The sequence below is a fragment of the Dipteris shenzhenensis genome, chromosome 9, assembly GCF_047967505.1.
Source record: "Dipteris shenzhenensis isolate YYH24624 ecotype China chromosome 9, Dip_SZ_1.0, whole genome shotgun sequence".
NCBI lineage: Eukaryota > Viridiplantae > Streptophyta > Polypodiopsida > Gleicheniales > Dipteridaceae > Dipteris > Dipteris shenzhenensis.
The window spans coordinates 48,444,306-48,461,404 of NC_141604.1; the positions used below are offsets into that span (position 1 = coordinate 48,444,306).

A 17,099-nucleotide genomic window follows, 5' to 3' on the forward strand; every position below is an offset into this window, starting at 1 on the left:
CCACACTTTTATGTAGGTTGCCATACATACATACATAATATGATAATTTATGAGTCTGGTTATCTCAAAATAAGGCAACCCCCTTTCTTCGGGTTGCGGGTATGGAGACTAGCTAGGTGAGTGCCTAATTCATCGATTTTGTAGTATGTTGCGATGCCTAATCCTTGGTCTTGACGAACACTTCTAAATCCCTTGATTGTTGTAGTTTTTGAAGATTTGAATCTTGTCTCTTGAAGACATAGTATGGTTGATGCTAGTACGCTTTTCCTCGAATTGATTTATTGTTATATGCATTGTATTCTCTCGTATTTAATGATTGTACATTGCATCGTTTTGTTTGTTGTGCTCTGAAGCCCCTACTTGTTGCAGTTTCCAAGAACGTGTAGTTTTCAAGCACTCGATCTCTTGAAGGACCAATGTATCCACTTTGATTTGTTTTTCTCTAGCTTGTTTTTTGGAATTGTTTCAACGCATGCTACACGACCTCATTAGTTGTTTTGTCCACCTTGGTCATGTATGAGATGCAATATGGTGCAGCTCCATGCGTATTTGCTTCAAATAGTTAGGACAATGCTGGGTTGAAATTGTTTGTGTGTATGTTCTTCAAGTGCCTCTTTAGAAATAATGTTGGTTATGTCATGCTTGAGCTCAAAGTGGTGATCTACTCTTCTTCACATAGAGAGAGTCTTCCTAGGAAACTTTCATTATCAAGTAATAATGTTGATTCATGTAATAGCAATGTTGAGATGAGATTTGACTTTTGCTTGATCTTCGAGTTGGTTGCGAGTTGGTTGATTCCTTCTTCAAGGGGACCAGTAGCTTTGTTTTCCCATAGGAGGCCGTGGGAATCCAAAGTGGCAAGTTGTCTTCTTCTTCTTACTGATCTTGCATTTGCTCACTATGAATGTGTTGCACACTACAAAGTTTTCATTAAGGTGTTTCCAAACATAAGAAATGGACTCATTTGAATTAGATGATTATGACGTAGAAAGAAATGCAATGTTCAAAAACAATCATGTTGACAACATGAATGTGTTAAACAGCATGCTTGAGTTCTTCCCTTTACACAACTATGGCACACTTTGGCAAATGCTTTGTAGATCAATTGTGAATTTCATGTGCATCGCATCACCGTGTTTGCTTTGATAACTAAGTCCATGCAAGCAAGTATGACAAACTCTACATCCAATTCACATCAGCCAATTTGTTGAGGACTCTTCAAATTCTAGATCACTACTCCATGATTGCTTGGGTCATTTTGCAAGAGACTTTAAGTGTCGTTTCCAGTTGTGGCAATAGAGTGATGGGAATTCCTACAAATTATTTGATGTTGGTGATTGATCAATAATCACACATTGTTTTACTTGATCAGGACACTTCCCCTCTCATATAAGCCCTTTGTTTTGGAAAACTGCGAAACAAAGATACAATTATTAGCACGAGGATGAAAAAAATAAACTAATAGCCTTGCTAGAAACGAGACTAGGCCTAACCTGCAAGGCATGCAGCAATACTATACATCACAAGGAATTCAAAGGCAACATACCCTCTCCACTCGATCATCAATAAAATATATAGAATGAGGGCGATGACCAATGAAGAAGCAAGTCACATTAATACCTTCTCTTCATAAAACCGTGGCATGACAGAACTCCACAATGTCTTATGCCTTTTCTCAATTGGAATACCCTTTACACAAAACAAAATACACAAACGCTAAACACAATTGAGGCACCACTCGTCTCAATTAGGATACCCTTTGCACAAATTTATGAGTTGACTTTTGAAGGTCAATACAGTTTGCATGGTAGTGTGGTAGATGTGTTTGCAACTGTGGACAAGGCTGAGCACGTTCTACCACATTTCCTAGCGAATGGATCAACGGTCATGGTCGCACTAAAAAGAAAGCTTGAATACCCACATAATTTCACAAGTGGTCTTGTGCACCCCAATTTGACAATGCGAGCCTTACATGAACTTCTTCAAACTCTATTATACAAAGACAACAAAGTCGATCTCAATTCCACATGGATGGAACACATTGCTAATTGCAACCACCACCATATGTCAATGATAGTGACTCGATAAATGACCTCTCAAACTTACAAGAAGAAGATGAGATAGACATGCTTGTTCATGGCATCTACACCAGCCAGCAAGTCATAGACTCTGAAGACAAGGCATCTCCTATCGCACCCTTAGAAAGTTTTGTATTTTCAAGGATAAACATTGTGAAGAGTTAGCTCTCCCAAAACTATTCTATGGCTACCATTGCACACACAACATTCATGAGCACACATCTTACCAAGACATAGTCCGATGGGGGCTCACTGATTCAGATAGAAGGTTCACAATGTCAATAGAAAGCATATTCTCTAAGACCATGAAGGTGTTGGTTAGATAGGTGTTTTTGCCCTCATGGGTGCTGATGCAAAAGGGGGCCAATTCTAAGGTCGAAGATTGCGGGTAAAAACTAGCATTATAGGACACAAATGTGGAGAGACTACTTCAATCACAAATTTGATACCATACTTTGCATAACTTAGAATATCGAATGATTACTAGAACAAGCTCCAAAAGAACCTGTTTGGGATGGTTCCACAACTTGGGCCACCAACATTGTTTGTAATATTCTCCATGTAGAGAAATTATGGCTACCATAGCTTGAATGCCTAAAGAACTTGCAAGAATGAGATAGTGATGTAAGGGAATCTCCCTTGGAATTGGAAACATGAAATCTCATATGGGGGGATCCAAGAACAATGAAAATGTGAAGAATGTGATGTCAGAGAATAAGAGCCAAGTATATTAGAACTAAAGTCATTCTATGTCATAGTTGTCTACTTTATATGTTCCAAGTAATAAGTCCTGTAGCATTCATTCATAGTGGAAAAATGCACAAAGTGTGGAAATCTAAATGAGTTGATCTCATATTATAAGGCCAAAGTTTATTATAACCAAAGCCCACTGTTGCTATGAAGAAGGTGCTAGCATACTACAACCAAGGTGTAGAAGCTATCTCAAGCAGCTGCATCAAAACCTATACCAAATCCATAGTTATTTATGGTGAAGCATCTAGTGGGCTTGGTGTCAAGTAGCATGGATCCTTGCCAGTGGATGCCTTGAGATGTATACTATTGTGGTTTGCCTTGCAGTTAGGCCTAGCGTTATATCTCACAAGGCTTTATTTTCATTGTTGTCGTGCCAAAAATTGCATCTCTTTTTTGGTGTTTTCCAAAACAAGGGGCTTATAGTGGGAGGGCAAGTGTCGTGATCGAGTAAAAGAGTGTGTGATTGTTGATCAAATCCATCACCACCAACATCAAACAATTTGTAATAATACCCATCACTTTGAGATCACAATTGGAAATGGCACCTAAAGGCTCTTGCAAAATGTCCCAGGCAATGATGGAGTAGTGATCTAGAATTCAAAGAGTCATGAACAAATTGGCTAATGTGAATTGGATGCACAGTTGTCCTACCTGCTTGCATGGACTTAGTGATCAAAGCAAACCATGGTGATGATGTGCTGTACATGACATTAACAATAGATATGCAAAGCATTGCAAAAGTGTGCCATAGCTCTATAAAGGGAAGAACTCAAGCATACACTTTGACACATTCTTGTTGTGAACATGATTGCTTTTGTACATTGCATTTTTTTCTATGTCATAATTTAATTCAAATGTGTCATTTCTTACACTTTAATTGTAGACGCTTACACTTTAATGGTCACTCTCGATTTTGTCATTTCGTCTTCCATTTGGTTTGTCATTTGATTCAATTCATCATTGTATTTGGTGATTTGGTCTATCATTCCATTCGGTCCATTTAGTCCATTCAATTCCTGGTCCCTAGTCTTTTCCATGAACATCCAATCATGAAGTTTCATTTCATGTGCATCCTTCGGCTAGCCTACTTTTGACCTTGCACATGTAATGGCATGCTTTGTCGATGCTTCCATGCCTCGTGGTTGTTTGTGTGAGGCTACATCGCTTGAAACTTTGTTAATATCATTGGTCTGTGTGTGCTCGTACATGCAAACATCCTTTCATGCTTGCTTGGTCTCCTTTTCTTTCCCTTTGTTCATAACAATATGAATAACTATGGTTGCGACCTTGCACTCTAATAGCATTCTCTTCTTGAGACTATCAATGGAAGATGGTAGCTTGCCTTTATTCCCTATGTTTTTGACTATATGAGATGTGTCATCCTTGCTTTTAGGATTTTTGGCCTTGTCACTTGAATCCTTCTACTATTCTTGCATAATTGTTGGCATGTGTGTGCTCGTACATGCAAACACCCTTTCATGCTTGCTTGGTCTCCTTTACTTTCCCTTTGTTCATAACAACAGGAATAACTATGGTTGTGACCTAGCACTCTAATAGCAGTCTCAACCTAAGACTATCGATGGAAGATGGTAGCTTGCCTTTATTCCCTATGTTTTTTACTAAATGAGATGTGTCATCCTTGCTTTTAGGATTTTTGGCCTCATCACTCGAATCCTTCTACTATTCTTGCATAATTTTTATTGCTATAGCTAGTAGGGCAAAATGCGCTATAGAATTCCCAAGCATCTTGAATCGGTGGTGACAACCTTGGGGAGTAATTGTTTGCGCCCTCTTACTTTAAGGCAAGAGAAAAATGAACATTCTTCTCGTTCCAAGAACAAGAATCTGCACTTGTACGCTTCAAGTATTTGGACTTGACTCTACACCTCAATGATGTTGAATTCACACCCCCTCCCCTCCCTTTTCTACAAGATTTATGGATTGTGGATTGGAGGAGTGAGTGACTTAAAACCTTGGGAATTTCCCCGGGTGATCACTATTTAACTATGCTCATTATGGAGTTGGAGAATGTCGAGAGAGCTTGTGTCTTGACAAGACACTTGTGGCTGTCATTGGGAGAGTGCCCTTCCAATTTCTTTTCTCAAGTTGTTGGAAGAAGCATGCTATGGAGGCTATTGGTAGAGTCATGGATTAACAAGGTAATTTGGTTTATGAATTTTTGAACATTGCTAAAGTTATTGGAAAAGAATTGGCAAGCATTGTGGGTGTTAAAGGGGACAAGGATGCTGAATGGAGTAGGGCTATGATAGAGGTTCTCGTAGGGATCATGCCTAGGGTCTCCTTCCTAGCCCAAAGAGAAACATCAGAAAGAGGTCTTTTGGAGGATAGGTTATGGGATGCCTTGCAAAAGTTGGAGAATGATAAATCCTTGGGCCAGATGGGTTGACTATTGAATTTTATAGGGCCTTTTGGCATGTGTTAAAGCAAGATTTCATGGAGATGGTTCAACAAGCAATGTTGGTGGGTAAATTGTCTAAAGACTGTAATGCAAGGCTCGTTAAGTTTTTTCCTAAAAGGCAAAATAGATTGAAAGCCAGGGACAAGAGACCAATTTCTATGCAAAAAAAATCTTATAAAATAGTGTCTAAGACCTTAGCCACCAAGATTAGGGAGTTGTGTATGTTTGTGGGGTTGACTAGGAGCAGATAGCATTTGTGAGATCCAAATATACAATCATTTTGGATGTCTCATTTGTGTGAGACTTTGTTGAGACATGTCAGAAATGTCTGCTAATGGGGTTATATTTTGATTGAGCTTATGACAGGATAAACTGGGATTACATATTGGAAGTGTTGGATAAATTGGGCTTTGGTTTGGGTTTCGTAAAATGGTTGGAACCTTGTTTGGAAATGCTTCTGCTATGCTTTGTCTAAATGGGGGAGTTGTGATAGGTTCAAGCTGCATAGGTCGTGATAGGTTCAAGCTGCATAGGTCCACCTTTGCTATTTGCAACTTTCACTATGCCTTTAATGCTTATGATTAATGAAGGGGTGAATGCAAGAGAGATCAAAGAGATAAGGATCCCTTTAGGTAAGTAGTTTTGCTAGCACTTTTTTGCTGATGATCAGGTGGCCCTTATGGTTGAAAATAAGGAGAGTGTGGAAAAAAATTGAGTGCTGAGTAAGTTTTGTGTGGCACCTCGATCAGTATGCAAGTGGCAGAAACACTTGGGTTTTTGGGAATTTGTCGGAATGGTTGGTTGACCTTTCCTTGAAGTGGATTGAGAAAGGCAAATTGATATGGTATCTTGGGGCTCATTTGGGGGTTGAGGTGTCTCTAAGGCAAATATTTGATTGGTTTAAGGACAAATTGTGGTAGAAGTTCAGATTTTAGGGTGGAGTTATCTTGGGATGGAATGCCAGAGTGCTTGTGGCTAAGCATGTAATGTTTGCTTGCACTACCTATTTATCGACCATTGGTTGGAGGTAGAGAAAATGTTGAGAGGGTTTGTTTACACAAAAGATAGGGAAAAGAGAAAATGGCATTATATTCCTTGGGATGCCATGAAACCGTCTAAAACTATTATGGGATTGGGTGTATTTGACATTGAAAAAAAGGATGTTGCTCTAATTTGTAAGTGGTTGCCTAGATTATTTGAATGCCACACTCCTTGGATGGAATGTGTAAATGGTTTATTGAGAATCTGGTGGTAGAGGTGTGGGGCCTTGGAAGGAATTGGATTGGTATGGCAAGCTTTGCTCCAGGGTCCCCCTTAAAATCAAGGGATCTGATATGGTATCTGAGCTTGTCAATGCCTGGAAGTCTTGTAGTGATTTGAATGCCATGCTCCTTGGATGGAATGTATAAAAGGTTTATTGAGAATGGGGTGGCAGAAGTGTGGGATCCTAGAAGGAATTGATTAGTATGATAGGCTTTGCTCTAGGTTCCCTCTTAAAATCAAGGGGTCTGGTATGGTGTCATTGGAGCTGGGCAATAATCCTACAGGCCAAAGCCCTTGCATGGATTGATGTGTGGTCTACTAGATTTGCTTTAAAAAAAGTAGTAAGGACTTGGAAGCAACTTTGGGTGTTTGCTCTAGTGCTTGGAGGGTTAACCAGTGGGGGTTGCATACCACAGGTTTGAGGAAGACAACAGCTAGACTTGTTGACATGAAACTTGTGGTGGGAGACCAAACTTTATATTATGCAGGGTTGAATGAGAAGTGGGGATTGAGAAGGTATGGTAACTGGTGGAAGTCTAGGTTTCCTAACAATTGGAAAGGAGGTTAGGCAGGGAAGGTGAGTTTTCTTTTGTGGAGGGTGATGCAAAAATAGCTCCCTATTTTATGGGGCAAATGGCTAGGTGGTCAAGCATAAGCCCAGTGTGTCCTTTGTGTGGGAAACCTTGGAGGATATTATGCATTTGATTTGGTCTTGCCTAGTGTCCAAACGTGTTTGGTTGGTTGTGGGTGGGGCATTTTGTGCACTGTGTGTGTGTGTGTGTGTGTGTGTGTGTGTGTATACTTTCTCATATTCATATTGATTCATGTTGCCAAGAGACACATTAACATACCATATGTCACACCACTCTTAACAAAGGTGTAATTGTATTTATGTGACAAGATCCTAAATAAACCAATGTCTATTGTTACATATATGCATGTAGTTATGCCTCCATACTTGTCCTTCATAATATGAGATCTTAATATGAGTACATATGATTATTACTCTATACTTAATCTTTCGAAAATAAGTCACATCTGGTGATACAATGATGGGAGTGAGTCATGGAATTGATGATTTGACCTTATGCCTTCTCGCAAGTATGAGCTCACATCTTGGGACTACTCAAGTAGGGCATGGTATAGCGAATGATTTCATCCATCTCGATGAAATTTCTAACTTTTGTGTCACAAATGTAGATGTTCCTCCATCCTTCTATTAGATTGAAGGGAAGATAAACTTCCTAATCGCTCCTCGACCCAAAACCTATGAATTAATCCCATCACTTGCCCTGGCCTCCCTATGCTTATTATCTTAAGCTAATTGACGTTAATTGACCTCCTTAGCCATCTCTCCTTTGCCTTCCTGCCTCTCCCTACTACATCCCCCTCCCTGCGCTGTTTATCTCCCTTCCCTCTGCTTAGGCCCCCCTTCTCCATCTCTCCACTCCCTCCTCCCGCTCCCTCTCCCTCTCCCTCTCTACCTCTCTCTCACTCCTCTCCCTCAACCCTCTTTCCTCTCCACCTTGTCATTCCCTCTCCCTCAGCCCCACTACGCTCCCTCTCCTCTGCCTCACCCCCACCCCTCCCTCCCACTCCTCTCCTCTCCCTCTCCCTCCCCCTCTGCCTCCCTCCCTCCCCCACTCCCCTCATATACATGCAAGAGGCGGTTGATGCATAAGGATTTGGAAGACTTGAGATTTTGTAGATTTTGGCACGTGGCAAATTCACAATTCAGTCCAATCACCTAGCATTAGCGTTAAATCAAGCCCATGATTAGCGTTTGATCGAGCCCATGCCTACTCTCCACACAAACAAATTAATTAATAGGGCATTTTTCCTCACTGGGGGGCCCTATTAGTAGATGTGAATCAAATGATCAAGTGTATTATTAGTTTATCAAATATAGTGGTCATATTCTTACATGGATATTGCTTTAGTGCTATAGCACTATCAAACATCAATTGTATATATCAATATATGGTTTGCAATTGGCCTCGTGATTTATTTGCATGGGATACATTTGGTATGTGTGTAGATGTGAATGAACTCCTGGTACGCTTTTAGAGCTTAATGTGCCTTTTTAGCATAGGCCTCAAGTAGTTTGCCCTGTTAAGATGGCCATCCTTTGTAATCTTTTTGTTTGATGCGTCTTTCCCCCCCCCCCCCCCCCCCAAAAAAAAAAAAAAAAAAAAGCTCTCAAGATTGCATGTTCTTATGCATACTACCAAGGTTGGAGTATGAATTTGAGTGAAAATACAATATGAACTTTATGACCAAGAGGCAAACCAGGGATTGATTTGGTAATACAATTTTGGACTGTGGAACTGGATCTGGACCATGGGTCTTCACCTCAGATCCTAGTAATGGATCTAGTTGATTTAATTGATAGTTACTTTTGTTTTTTCAAATAAAAAATTTATGTGCTCAAATTTCTTTTATTGTGGCAAACCATAGATTTAATCTCGCATATTCGGACTAAATATTTCGGTTTTGGCTATTGGACCCAGATGATAGGTGTCGGACCAAGTAATGCGGATGTGGGACCACCACATCTAGATCTAAAACTGTGATCCCAAACTTCTTATACCTACACATGAAACTTATATATGGACTCTAAACTCCCATATGTGATTCCGGACTTCATATACTCGGATCCTAGAATCCAAAAAATGGGAAAAATCTTTAGATTTTTACGTTTACACATGATTTTGAAAGTTATTATCTTACACCACTCCTACTCTTGACATTTATAACATATAGATAGGATTGTTGACATATGTCTTCCCTAACTTGCATTGTTTGGTGTTGGATGGTGGTAGATACCAGGTCCTATCTTTAGAGTTCAATAGACATAATTCAAAATTTCCCCAAAAAAGTTGTTAATCTTTCTTTCGATTTAAGTTGACCTTGATACTCATTAATGGTTTTTATGAATACTTGTACTTTCCCACTTACTTGGATACCTTTGGCAACACCGTTTATCTTTTTAGCATGCACGATGAACATAAATACGTGTATGTAGGAATGCATTTGTCAGGCTTCCCTCTCTCTCTCTCTCTCTCTCTCACACACACTGACACACACACACACACACACACACACACACACACACACACACACACACACACAGAGGCATGCACGCACGTGGCATTTTCATTATAATGGGGAATATTGCTCGGCAATTCTCATTCCACAAAACACATTCCCATGGAAAATTATAAGCCCCTTGGTTTAGTTGCCATCATCCCAATGTGCAACAATGGTAACTATGAATATCTTGATTGACTCCTCCAATCCCATTGATAAAACAATTCATATGTGAAAAATTGAAGTGAGAAGATAAACAATGCAAATGTGAAACAAAAGCAAAAAATTGAAGCAAGGAGATAAAACAATGTAAATGTGAAACAAAAGCAGAAATTGAAGTGAGCTTGAGAGTACTATGAAGTCCCTCTTGAAAAAAACTTGTTGGCTTGATTACCCTTTTGAAAAAAAACTTGTTGGCTTGATTACCCTTTTGAAGTCCCTCTTGAAAAAAACTTGTTGGCTTGAAAAAAACTTGTTGGCTTGATTACCCTTTTTGTTGCTTTTCTCTAAGATCTACCAATCTACATCTTCATACTCATGTGGGGTCTTCGTGAACAATATAGATGTGAGTGTACTTTTGGAAAGGCAATTCACACATCGATTCTGGCGTACCACATGCTAAGCACCCACATTTTGCAAGTGTAGGTCAAGAAAGGGCAAGCTAAACTCTCATGTGAGCATGAGGTATATTTTGCTCTTAGGCTATTGTATGTTCTATACATGTGTCTTAAGAGTCCTTTGGTGGGGACGATCTAGATGTGAGCTCAAGCTTAAGAAACATTGATTGCTGACATGGCATGCCAATTATTACCTACCCACATTTTGTAAGTGTGGGCTAATCTTACATGATAGCATCTTGTCCCTCAAGCGTCTTTAACTAGTGGTGGTGCCCAATTAAACTTGGACATCGGGGATTTGGAAACAACGGTGGGCCCTAGGATGTGCTTAGCTTGAGGAAAGGCAACCACATGTGCCTATTGTGCAAGCATGGAAGGCTTATCATGCTCATATGGCCAAAGGAGCTCCCGAGCTAAGCAAGGAGTCAACTGTGATATTGTCGCATCTCACACAAATGGCATTACGGCGAAGCAAAATTGTGCCTTGGTGCAAGATGAATGTATTGGTGCGGGACAATGGGAGCAAGTTGGTTAGAGGCTGTTGTTGGCGTTGGGGAGTCAGTAGTGGCTTGTCGATTGGGGAGTCGACCTCTATCCTGAAATTTCTTCTACAAGGCAGTGGGCTTCATCGGCTAGCACACCCTGGCCATACGAAAGAAATTGCAGGCTGGGGCTAAAATAGTGAGTAGTTTGGTGGGAGTGAGAGACACTTGACAGAGGCAATGTTGGGTTGGAATCGTCAAATTTCAGGATGCTGGGCTGCTTCACTTAGCCTTGGCTTGACACGGGGCATCGAGAGTCGCATGGTTGGGTGAGTGCCACTAACAGGCACGAGAAGTCCCTTTAAAGAGTCTGTTCACATGGGAGGGTGGTTTGCCTGTCCTATTTAAAGCTGACCATTTTCCTGCTGGCCCCTATTCGAGAGTGCAACCACTAAGTTTTCCCTCCAAAAACCAAGACGTGTGAACCCAATTTAAAATCTTGAGTCCACTTAGTTTGCAAACCGCCTCCTCTCGCATGAAGAGGTTGTAAGGGTGTGTGTAGACTAGAGCCAGATGTGGGTGGGCAATCTTGATTTGTGATGGTGCGCTAGTCTGTGGACCTGTTTCCACGAAGCAGGATGCAATGGCTGAATGGGTAGCGAAGGTCTGAGAGTGCCACGTCGATGATGCAGGTCACATGCTCGAGGAGGGGTTTGTGAAGTTTTGTCTATACAAAAGGCTGGAACGACACAATCGACTGGTTGGGCAAGGTGCCCAGCACGGGTGGTCAAATGAGGTCGATGGGTTTTGTTGGGCTCGCAAGCGAGTGAACCCAGGTGCACTCGAGACTCATGAAAAGCAGCGTCACATTCAGGACCGATGGGAACCAGAGAAACAAACACTCCAAGTGAACAATCAAGGTTGGGTTGAGGAATATTGGGGGGAACAAGAGAGAGTGGGGAGAGGACGTACGTATAGGTAGCAATATACGGCGATGGGTACGAGATCAAGATACGGTGTCGTCTTCTTCTTCTTTTTCTTTTTTTTTCTTCTTCTGAGCTGTGTTTCTCATCAGCGATGGTGCTGCTGCTGCTGCAGACCTCTACGCAAATCGCGCCATTTCTCATTTCTTCCTTCCTTTTGTTTTAACGTCAAGTAGTTCTGGAGAGCTTGGAGTTCAATCCACGATTGAATTAGATCGATGAAAAAAGCTTAGGCTTCCCACAGAAGAGCTTCCTTCCTTCGCGCCCCCAATCGCTTCCTTGCTCCAGATCGCTTTGAATTCATCGGGAACATCGCAGCCAGCTCTCCAATTCGCGGCCGCGTCGGGCGGTTCCTTGGGGCCGATCAGACCTGTTCCTTTTCAAGGATTGCAGCGCGCTTATCGAGCTCAACACGGCTCTTTTATCTTGTGCTGGTAAGTCGCACTGCCTTCTTTTCTCATTCTGTGGTTCCTGGCAGGCAGACTGCCGCCCGTGCAATTTTTTCGCCGATCCATGATAACACATTTTTCAGCAACCCTCTCACTTGCCGTTAATGTTCTCCAGTTTCACAATAAAGAAAGAACGATGTTGGCAAAGTCGAAGAGGAGAGCCTCCGTAGAAAATGGGGACAGAGGCCACGGTGTGGCCGATGAATTGGCTCTTTCTTCGAGCATTGGCAACGGCGAGGACCTAGGTCCGATCATCAGGGCAGCGTTCGAGGTAGGGAAGCCGGAGGCGCTTCTGCACCAGCTTCGCAATTTTGTGAAAAAGAAGGAGGTTGAGATTGAGGATCTTTGTAAGGTTCATTACGAGGAGTTTATCCATGCCGTTGACGAGCTTCGAGGTGTTTTGGTCGACGCCGACGAACTGAAAAATGGACTTGCTTCCGAGAACTCTCAGATGCAGGAAGTGGGAAATGCTTTGCTGGCGAAATTAGATGAGCTGATCGAAGCCCATGCAACCAAAAAGAACCTGACAGAAGCCATAGAGTCTCTGAAGGTTTCCACAGATGTAATGGATTTGTGCGTGAAAGCCAATGAACATATCACAAGCAACATGTACTACCCAGCCTTAAAGTTGCTGGACATGATTGAGAGAGATTATTTGCCGAAAGTTCCTTCAAGGGCTCTTCGTCATTTGCTTGAGAGGCAGATTCCTGGGAGCCGAGGCTTCGTAGAGAAAAGCGTGAGTAATGAGTTCAATGAGTGGCTGGTTCAGATAAGAAGTATTGCAAGGGAGATAGGTCAACAATCTATTGGACAGGCCTCGTCAGGAAGGAAAAGAGAAATGGAGTTACGCATTTTGCAAAGGGAGGCAGAGGAACTGAGCAGGTCAGGCGGAAAAGACTGTGTCTATAGGTTAGAAACAGAAGATCTTGACGAAGATGACTCTTTACTGAAGTTTGACCTCACGCCAGTCTACAGAGCTCACCACATTCATACATGTCTTGGTCTCCAGGAGCAATTTCGAGAGTACTATTATAAGAACCGTCAACTACAGCTGAACTCTGATCTGCAAATTTCTTCAATGCAATCCTTCCTGGAGTTGCATCAAACATACTTTGCACAAGTCGCTGGCTTTTTTATAGTAGAAGATAGGGTTTTGAGGACTGCAGGGGGTTTGATCACAAGTATACAAGTTGAGGATTTATGGGAGACGGCTGTGGCTAAAATGATATCTGTTGTTGAAGATCAATTTTCTCGAATGCAGACAGCTAATCATCTACTGCTTGTAAAGGACTATGTGAGTCTTCTTGGTGCAACCTTGAGAAGATATGGATATCAGGTTGGTCCCCTCCTTGACGTGCTAGATAAGAATAGGGACAAGTATCATGAACTGCTCCTCAGTGACTGTAGACGGCAGATAAACGATTCTTTAGCAAACGACAAATATGAGAAGATGGTCTTCAGAAAGGAGTATGAATACAAGTCAAATGTGCTAGCCTTTCATCTCCAAACAACTGACATTATGCCCGCTTTTCCATTTGTTGCATCTTTCTCTGCTACAGTCCCAGATTGCTGTAGGATTGTGAAGTCTTTTATTGAAGATTCTGTGAGTTTTCTTGCTTATGGTGGCCACATGGACTTTCATGATGTTGTAAAGAAATACTTGGACAAGCTCCTTATCAATGTGTTAAATGAGGCTCTCTTGAAGTTGATCCGGAACACTACCTTGGCTGTTTCCCATGCAATGCAGATAGCTGCTAACATGACGGTGCTTGAACGCTCGTGTGAGTTCTTTGCTCGATATGCAGCACAGCTTTGTGGAATTCCAGTGCGTTTAGTGGATAGGCCCCATGCATCATTGGCTGCCAAATCTGTGCTTCAAACATCGCAATGTGCTGCTCATGAACAAATGCTAGTCCTTGTGAAGTCAAAGGTGGATGAATTCATGCAACTGACTGACAACATCAATTGGAGCCCTGATGATCCCCCTCAAAATTGCAATGAATACCTCAACGAGGTTATCGTTTATTTGGAATTAATCGTGTCTACAGCTCAGCAAATTCTTCCACTAGATGCATTAGACACAGTAGTCAGTGGTGTGCTGAAGCATATCTCTGATGCAATCACAGCCACATTTATGAGTGATGATGTGCGGAAGTTCAATGTTAATGCTATCGTGGGGATAGATGCAGATCTGAAAGTTCTGGAGTCATTTGCTGATGACACATTTCAGAGTACAGGTTTGAATGAACTTCAGGGTGGTACCAACCTCAGGCAGTGTCTTGCAGAGGCTCGGCAGCTTGTCAATCTCCTGATGAGTAACCAACCAGATTTGTACCTTAATCCGGTGATCAGAGAAAAAAGTTATAACGTTCTTGACTACAAAAAGGTAGTTATTATAGCAGAGAAATACAGAGACTTGCCTGAGAGACTCTTTTCAGGCAGGAACCCAAAGAATCCTGGCAAGAAAAAGTCGCTGGATACACTTGTAAGAAGACTGAGGGATAGCTCTTAGAGATTAGCAGCTGGGAATTTGAAGGCTATCGCAACTTTTGAAGTTTTGCATTCTTTTGCTAGCAGCGGCTGACCACGCCGGCTGACCACGCTAGAGTGAAATGACATTGTGGGGCAACTTCCATGGATTCTAACTGAGCTAGGCCCCTCCTGGTTTTATACAGGAAAAGGATGACGATTGTTTGGTTGCAAATGCCACAAATGCAACTTCTTCTGTAAAATCTTGCATACCTTAGGTGCTTTGGCTTTTTTTTTTTTTTTGAAGCAACGCAACATTTTACTAGTTTCTGTTCTTTTTTGGGATCTCGCTATGATTTCTCGGCATCAGATTTTTTGGAAGCACAATATTGTACTTTCTCATTTTAATTTCTGATGCAAAGAGTGTTTTGATCTTAACTACAGTAAGCAATCATCTTGAACGTATACCTCTTGGACAGCACTTCATCTTGATTATCTTGTCTTCAAAATTTTGAAGGCTGTGTGTGCATACATGTGTTGCAGTGTTCTATCAGTTGCTGTACCCATGTTAAGGTGCTCTTAATTTCATCTCAGCTTGTTTAATCTTCACTTACTCCCTAATGTGTGCATATTGTCTGCAGACTGTTCTATCAGTCGCTGTACCCAATTTAAGGTGTGTTTAATCTCATCTCAGTTCGTGTAATCTTCAGGAGCTCCCTAATGTGTGTTTTCGTTCTCTTGTGGTGGTGCTCTTATGAATCCATTGTCAATGTTGAATGGTGATGAACTGGTAGGCTTGATCAATCCCACTCTCACTTCTTAAAGCTGTAATTTTTGTCTTAATCTTTGTGAGATGCAAGAAACTACAAAGTACCATCTTTACATGCTAATGACTTGATGTGCAACTAGCCTTGGCCCTGCATAATAGAAGACCTACTGCAGGTTTGATAGCCCCTTCATATTTCCTAGTGACGGGAATTTGCATGTTTCCTAATGACAGAATTTGTACATACCAGGCATAACAAAAAGGTTAACTTCTATCATTCATTTAGGTTTGGTACCCTTTGATCATTACCCTTATTAGATATACACTTGATATATTAGATCAACATCGGTGTATCCATGGAATTGTAAGTTAAATGACTCGGCATGATGCAGTCCATAATCCCATGTACCCTTTAGGTATCTGATTACATGGCAGGTCTTATAACTTGCCTTGTAGCTTAGGAAGGCTATGGCAAGATGGCTATGCTCAAAACTGCTGCAAACATTGAGGATTCTCTTTTGTTTTAGTGAAGAAGTTACAAGACTGAAGTACCAGGGTAGGACTTTCTCACTCTTACAGACCTAAAGACCAAACGTGGTGAAGTATATACTTTGCTTGACTGTAGGAGTGAGCACGAGTGGGACAAAGAGACTTCTTATACGATGGAGATTCCCTTCTTTACAAATAACTTAAATGCATCACTCCTCCTGCTCCGACGCTGCCCCCTCCTCCGCAACCAGCTCTCGCACGCCCTTGCTTCCACACCTTCTCTCTTCCGCCTCATCTCTGTGTCCTTGCTTCTGCCCCTTCTCTCTTCCGTTCCCCTCTGCGCCTCTCCTTCCTCCCTTTGCCGCGATCTTGGCTGCCTCTCTTCCGGGTTCGAGCCTCACCTGGGGTTCGCCAGCAGCCTTCACAACCCCTGGGCTGCTATTGGGGCATCCAGGGCACCCGTGTGCCTCTCCAGTGCGGCAGCTCTCAGGCCAGCTCACGCTGGCCCTCGTGAGCTCCCTTTTCATGAGCATCCTCTAGAACCCATACATCGCGACCTCCCCTACGAACCTTCAGCCAGCGTGCATCAGCTCGAACCTCTCTCTTGCATTAAGGACCGGTGTTTGCATCCTTTTGGCACAGCACCTGGCTGCTCCCATTATGAGTAGACAGCCTTCTCCATCGGTTGGGATAGCCCTGCACAAGGTCACATTGTGATAGCGGCAGCGTCTTGGGAACTGAGCATCACTCCTTACTTTGACGTTCTTGATGAACATTGGCAGCCAGCTGTTACCTCGACTGCCTCCTTTCAGCATGTACCTTCCTTGAGTTTTCTTCAAGCTTGACAGTCTATTCTTCAAGCGTTTTTTGGGGGCTATTATCCCAAGGGATGACCTCTCTCTTTGCTAAGTTTAGAGGCCTTTTAGGCCCATACGGAAAGAACTTGTAGGCTGAGAACTCCTTGGCTTTGGCTGTGGCCCCAGGCTGTACCTTCCCTTCCTTCAGCTCTCCTCTCCCACCATTCTTTTTCCTCTTCTCTCAGTTGTGGGTGCAGTATTTTTTGCTTATTTCTGGTGATTGAGACTATTGGTGGTGACCCTTGGTCTGGCTAGAAGGGCTCCATGGCAGCACCCTTGACTCCCCCAGCTGTCAAAGTTCTCCTATCGCCCAGCTGACAAGCAAAAGGTACAGCAAGCAATGGAATCACTACAAGACAAGGTGGTTGTGGGCAAGATAGTCAG

At 42.2% G+C, this 17,099-nt stretch overlaps 1 protein-coding gene across 1 annotated transcript; it reads left to right on the plus strand.

Annotated features, from left to right (window-relative positions):
- The first annotated feature begins 11,764 nt into the window (after nt 1-11,764).
- SEC15A (exocyst complex component sec15A) lies at nt 11,765-14,991 on the plus strand. The gene is made up of 2 exons (XM_087379089.1): nt 11,765-12,119; nt 12,250-14,991. Exon 2 carries the CDS (start codon nt 12,271-12,273, stop codon nt 14,644-14,646), a length of 2,376 nt encoding a protein of 791 aa, XP_087235215.1. The 5' UTR covers nt 11,765-12,119; nt 12,250-12,270; the 3' UTR covers nt 14,647-14,991.
- The last annotated feature ends 2,108 nt before the right edge of the window (nt 14,992-17,099 follow it).

Excerpts from the sequence above, each read along its gene's own strand:
- SEC15A (XM_087379089.1), top strand. The coding sequence starts at position 12,271 with ATGTTGGCAAAGTCGAAGAGGAGAGCCTCCGTAGAAAATGGGGACAGA.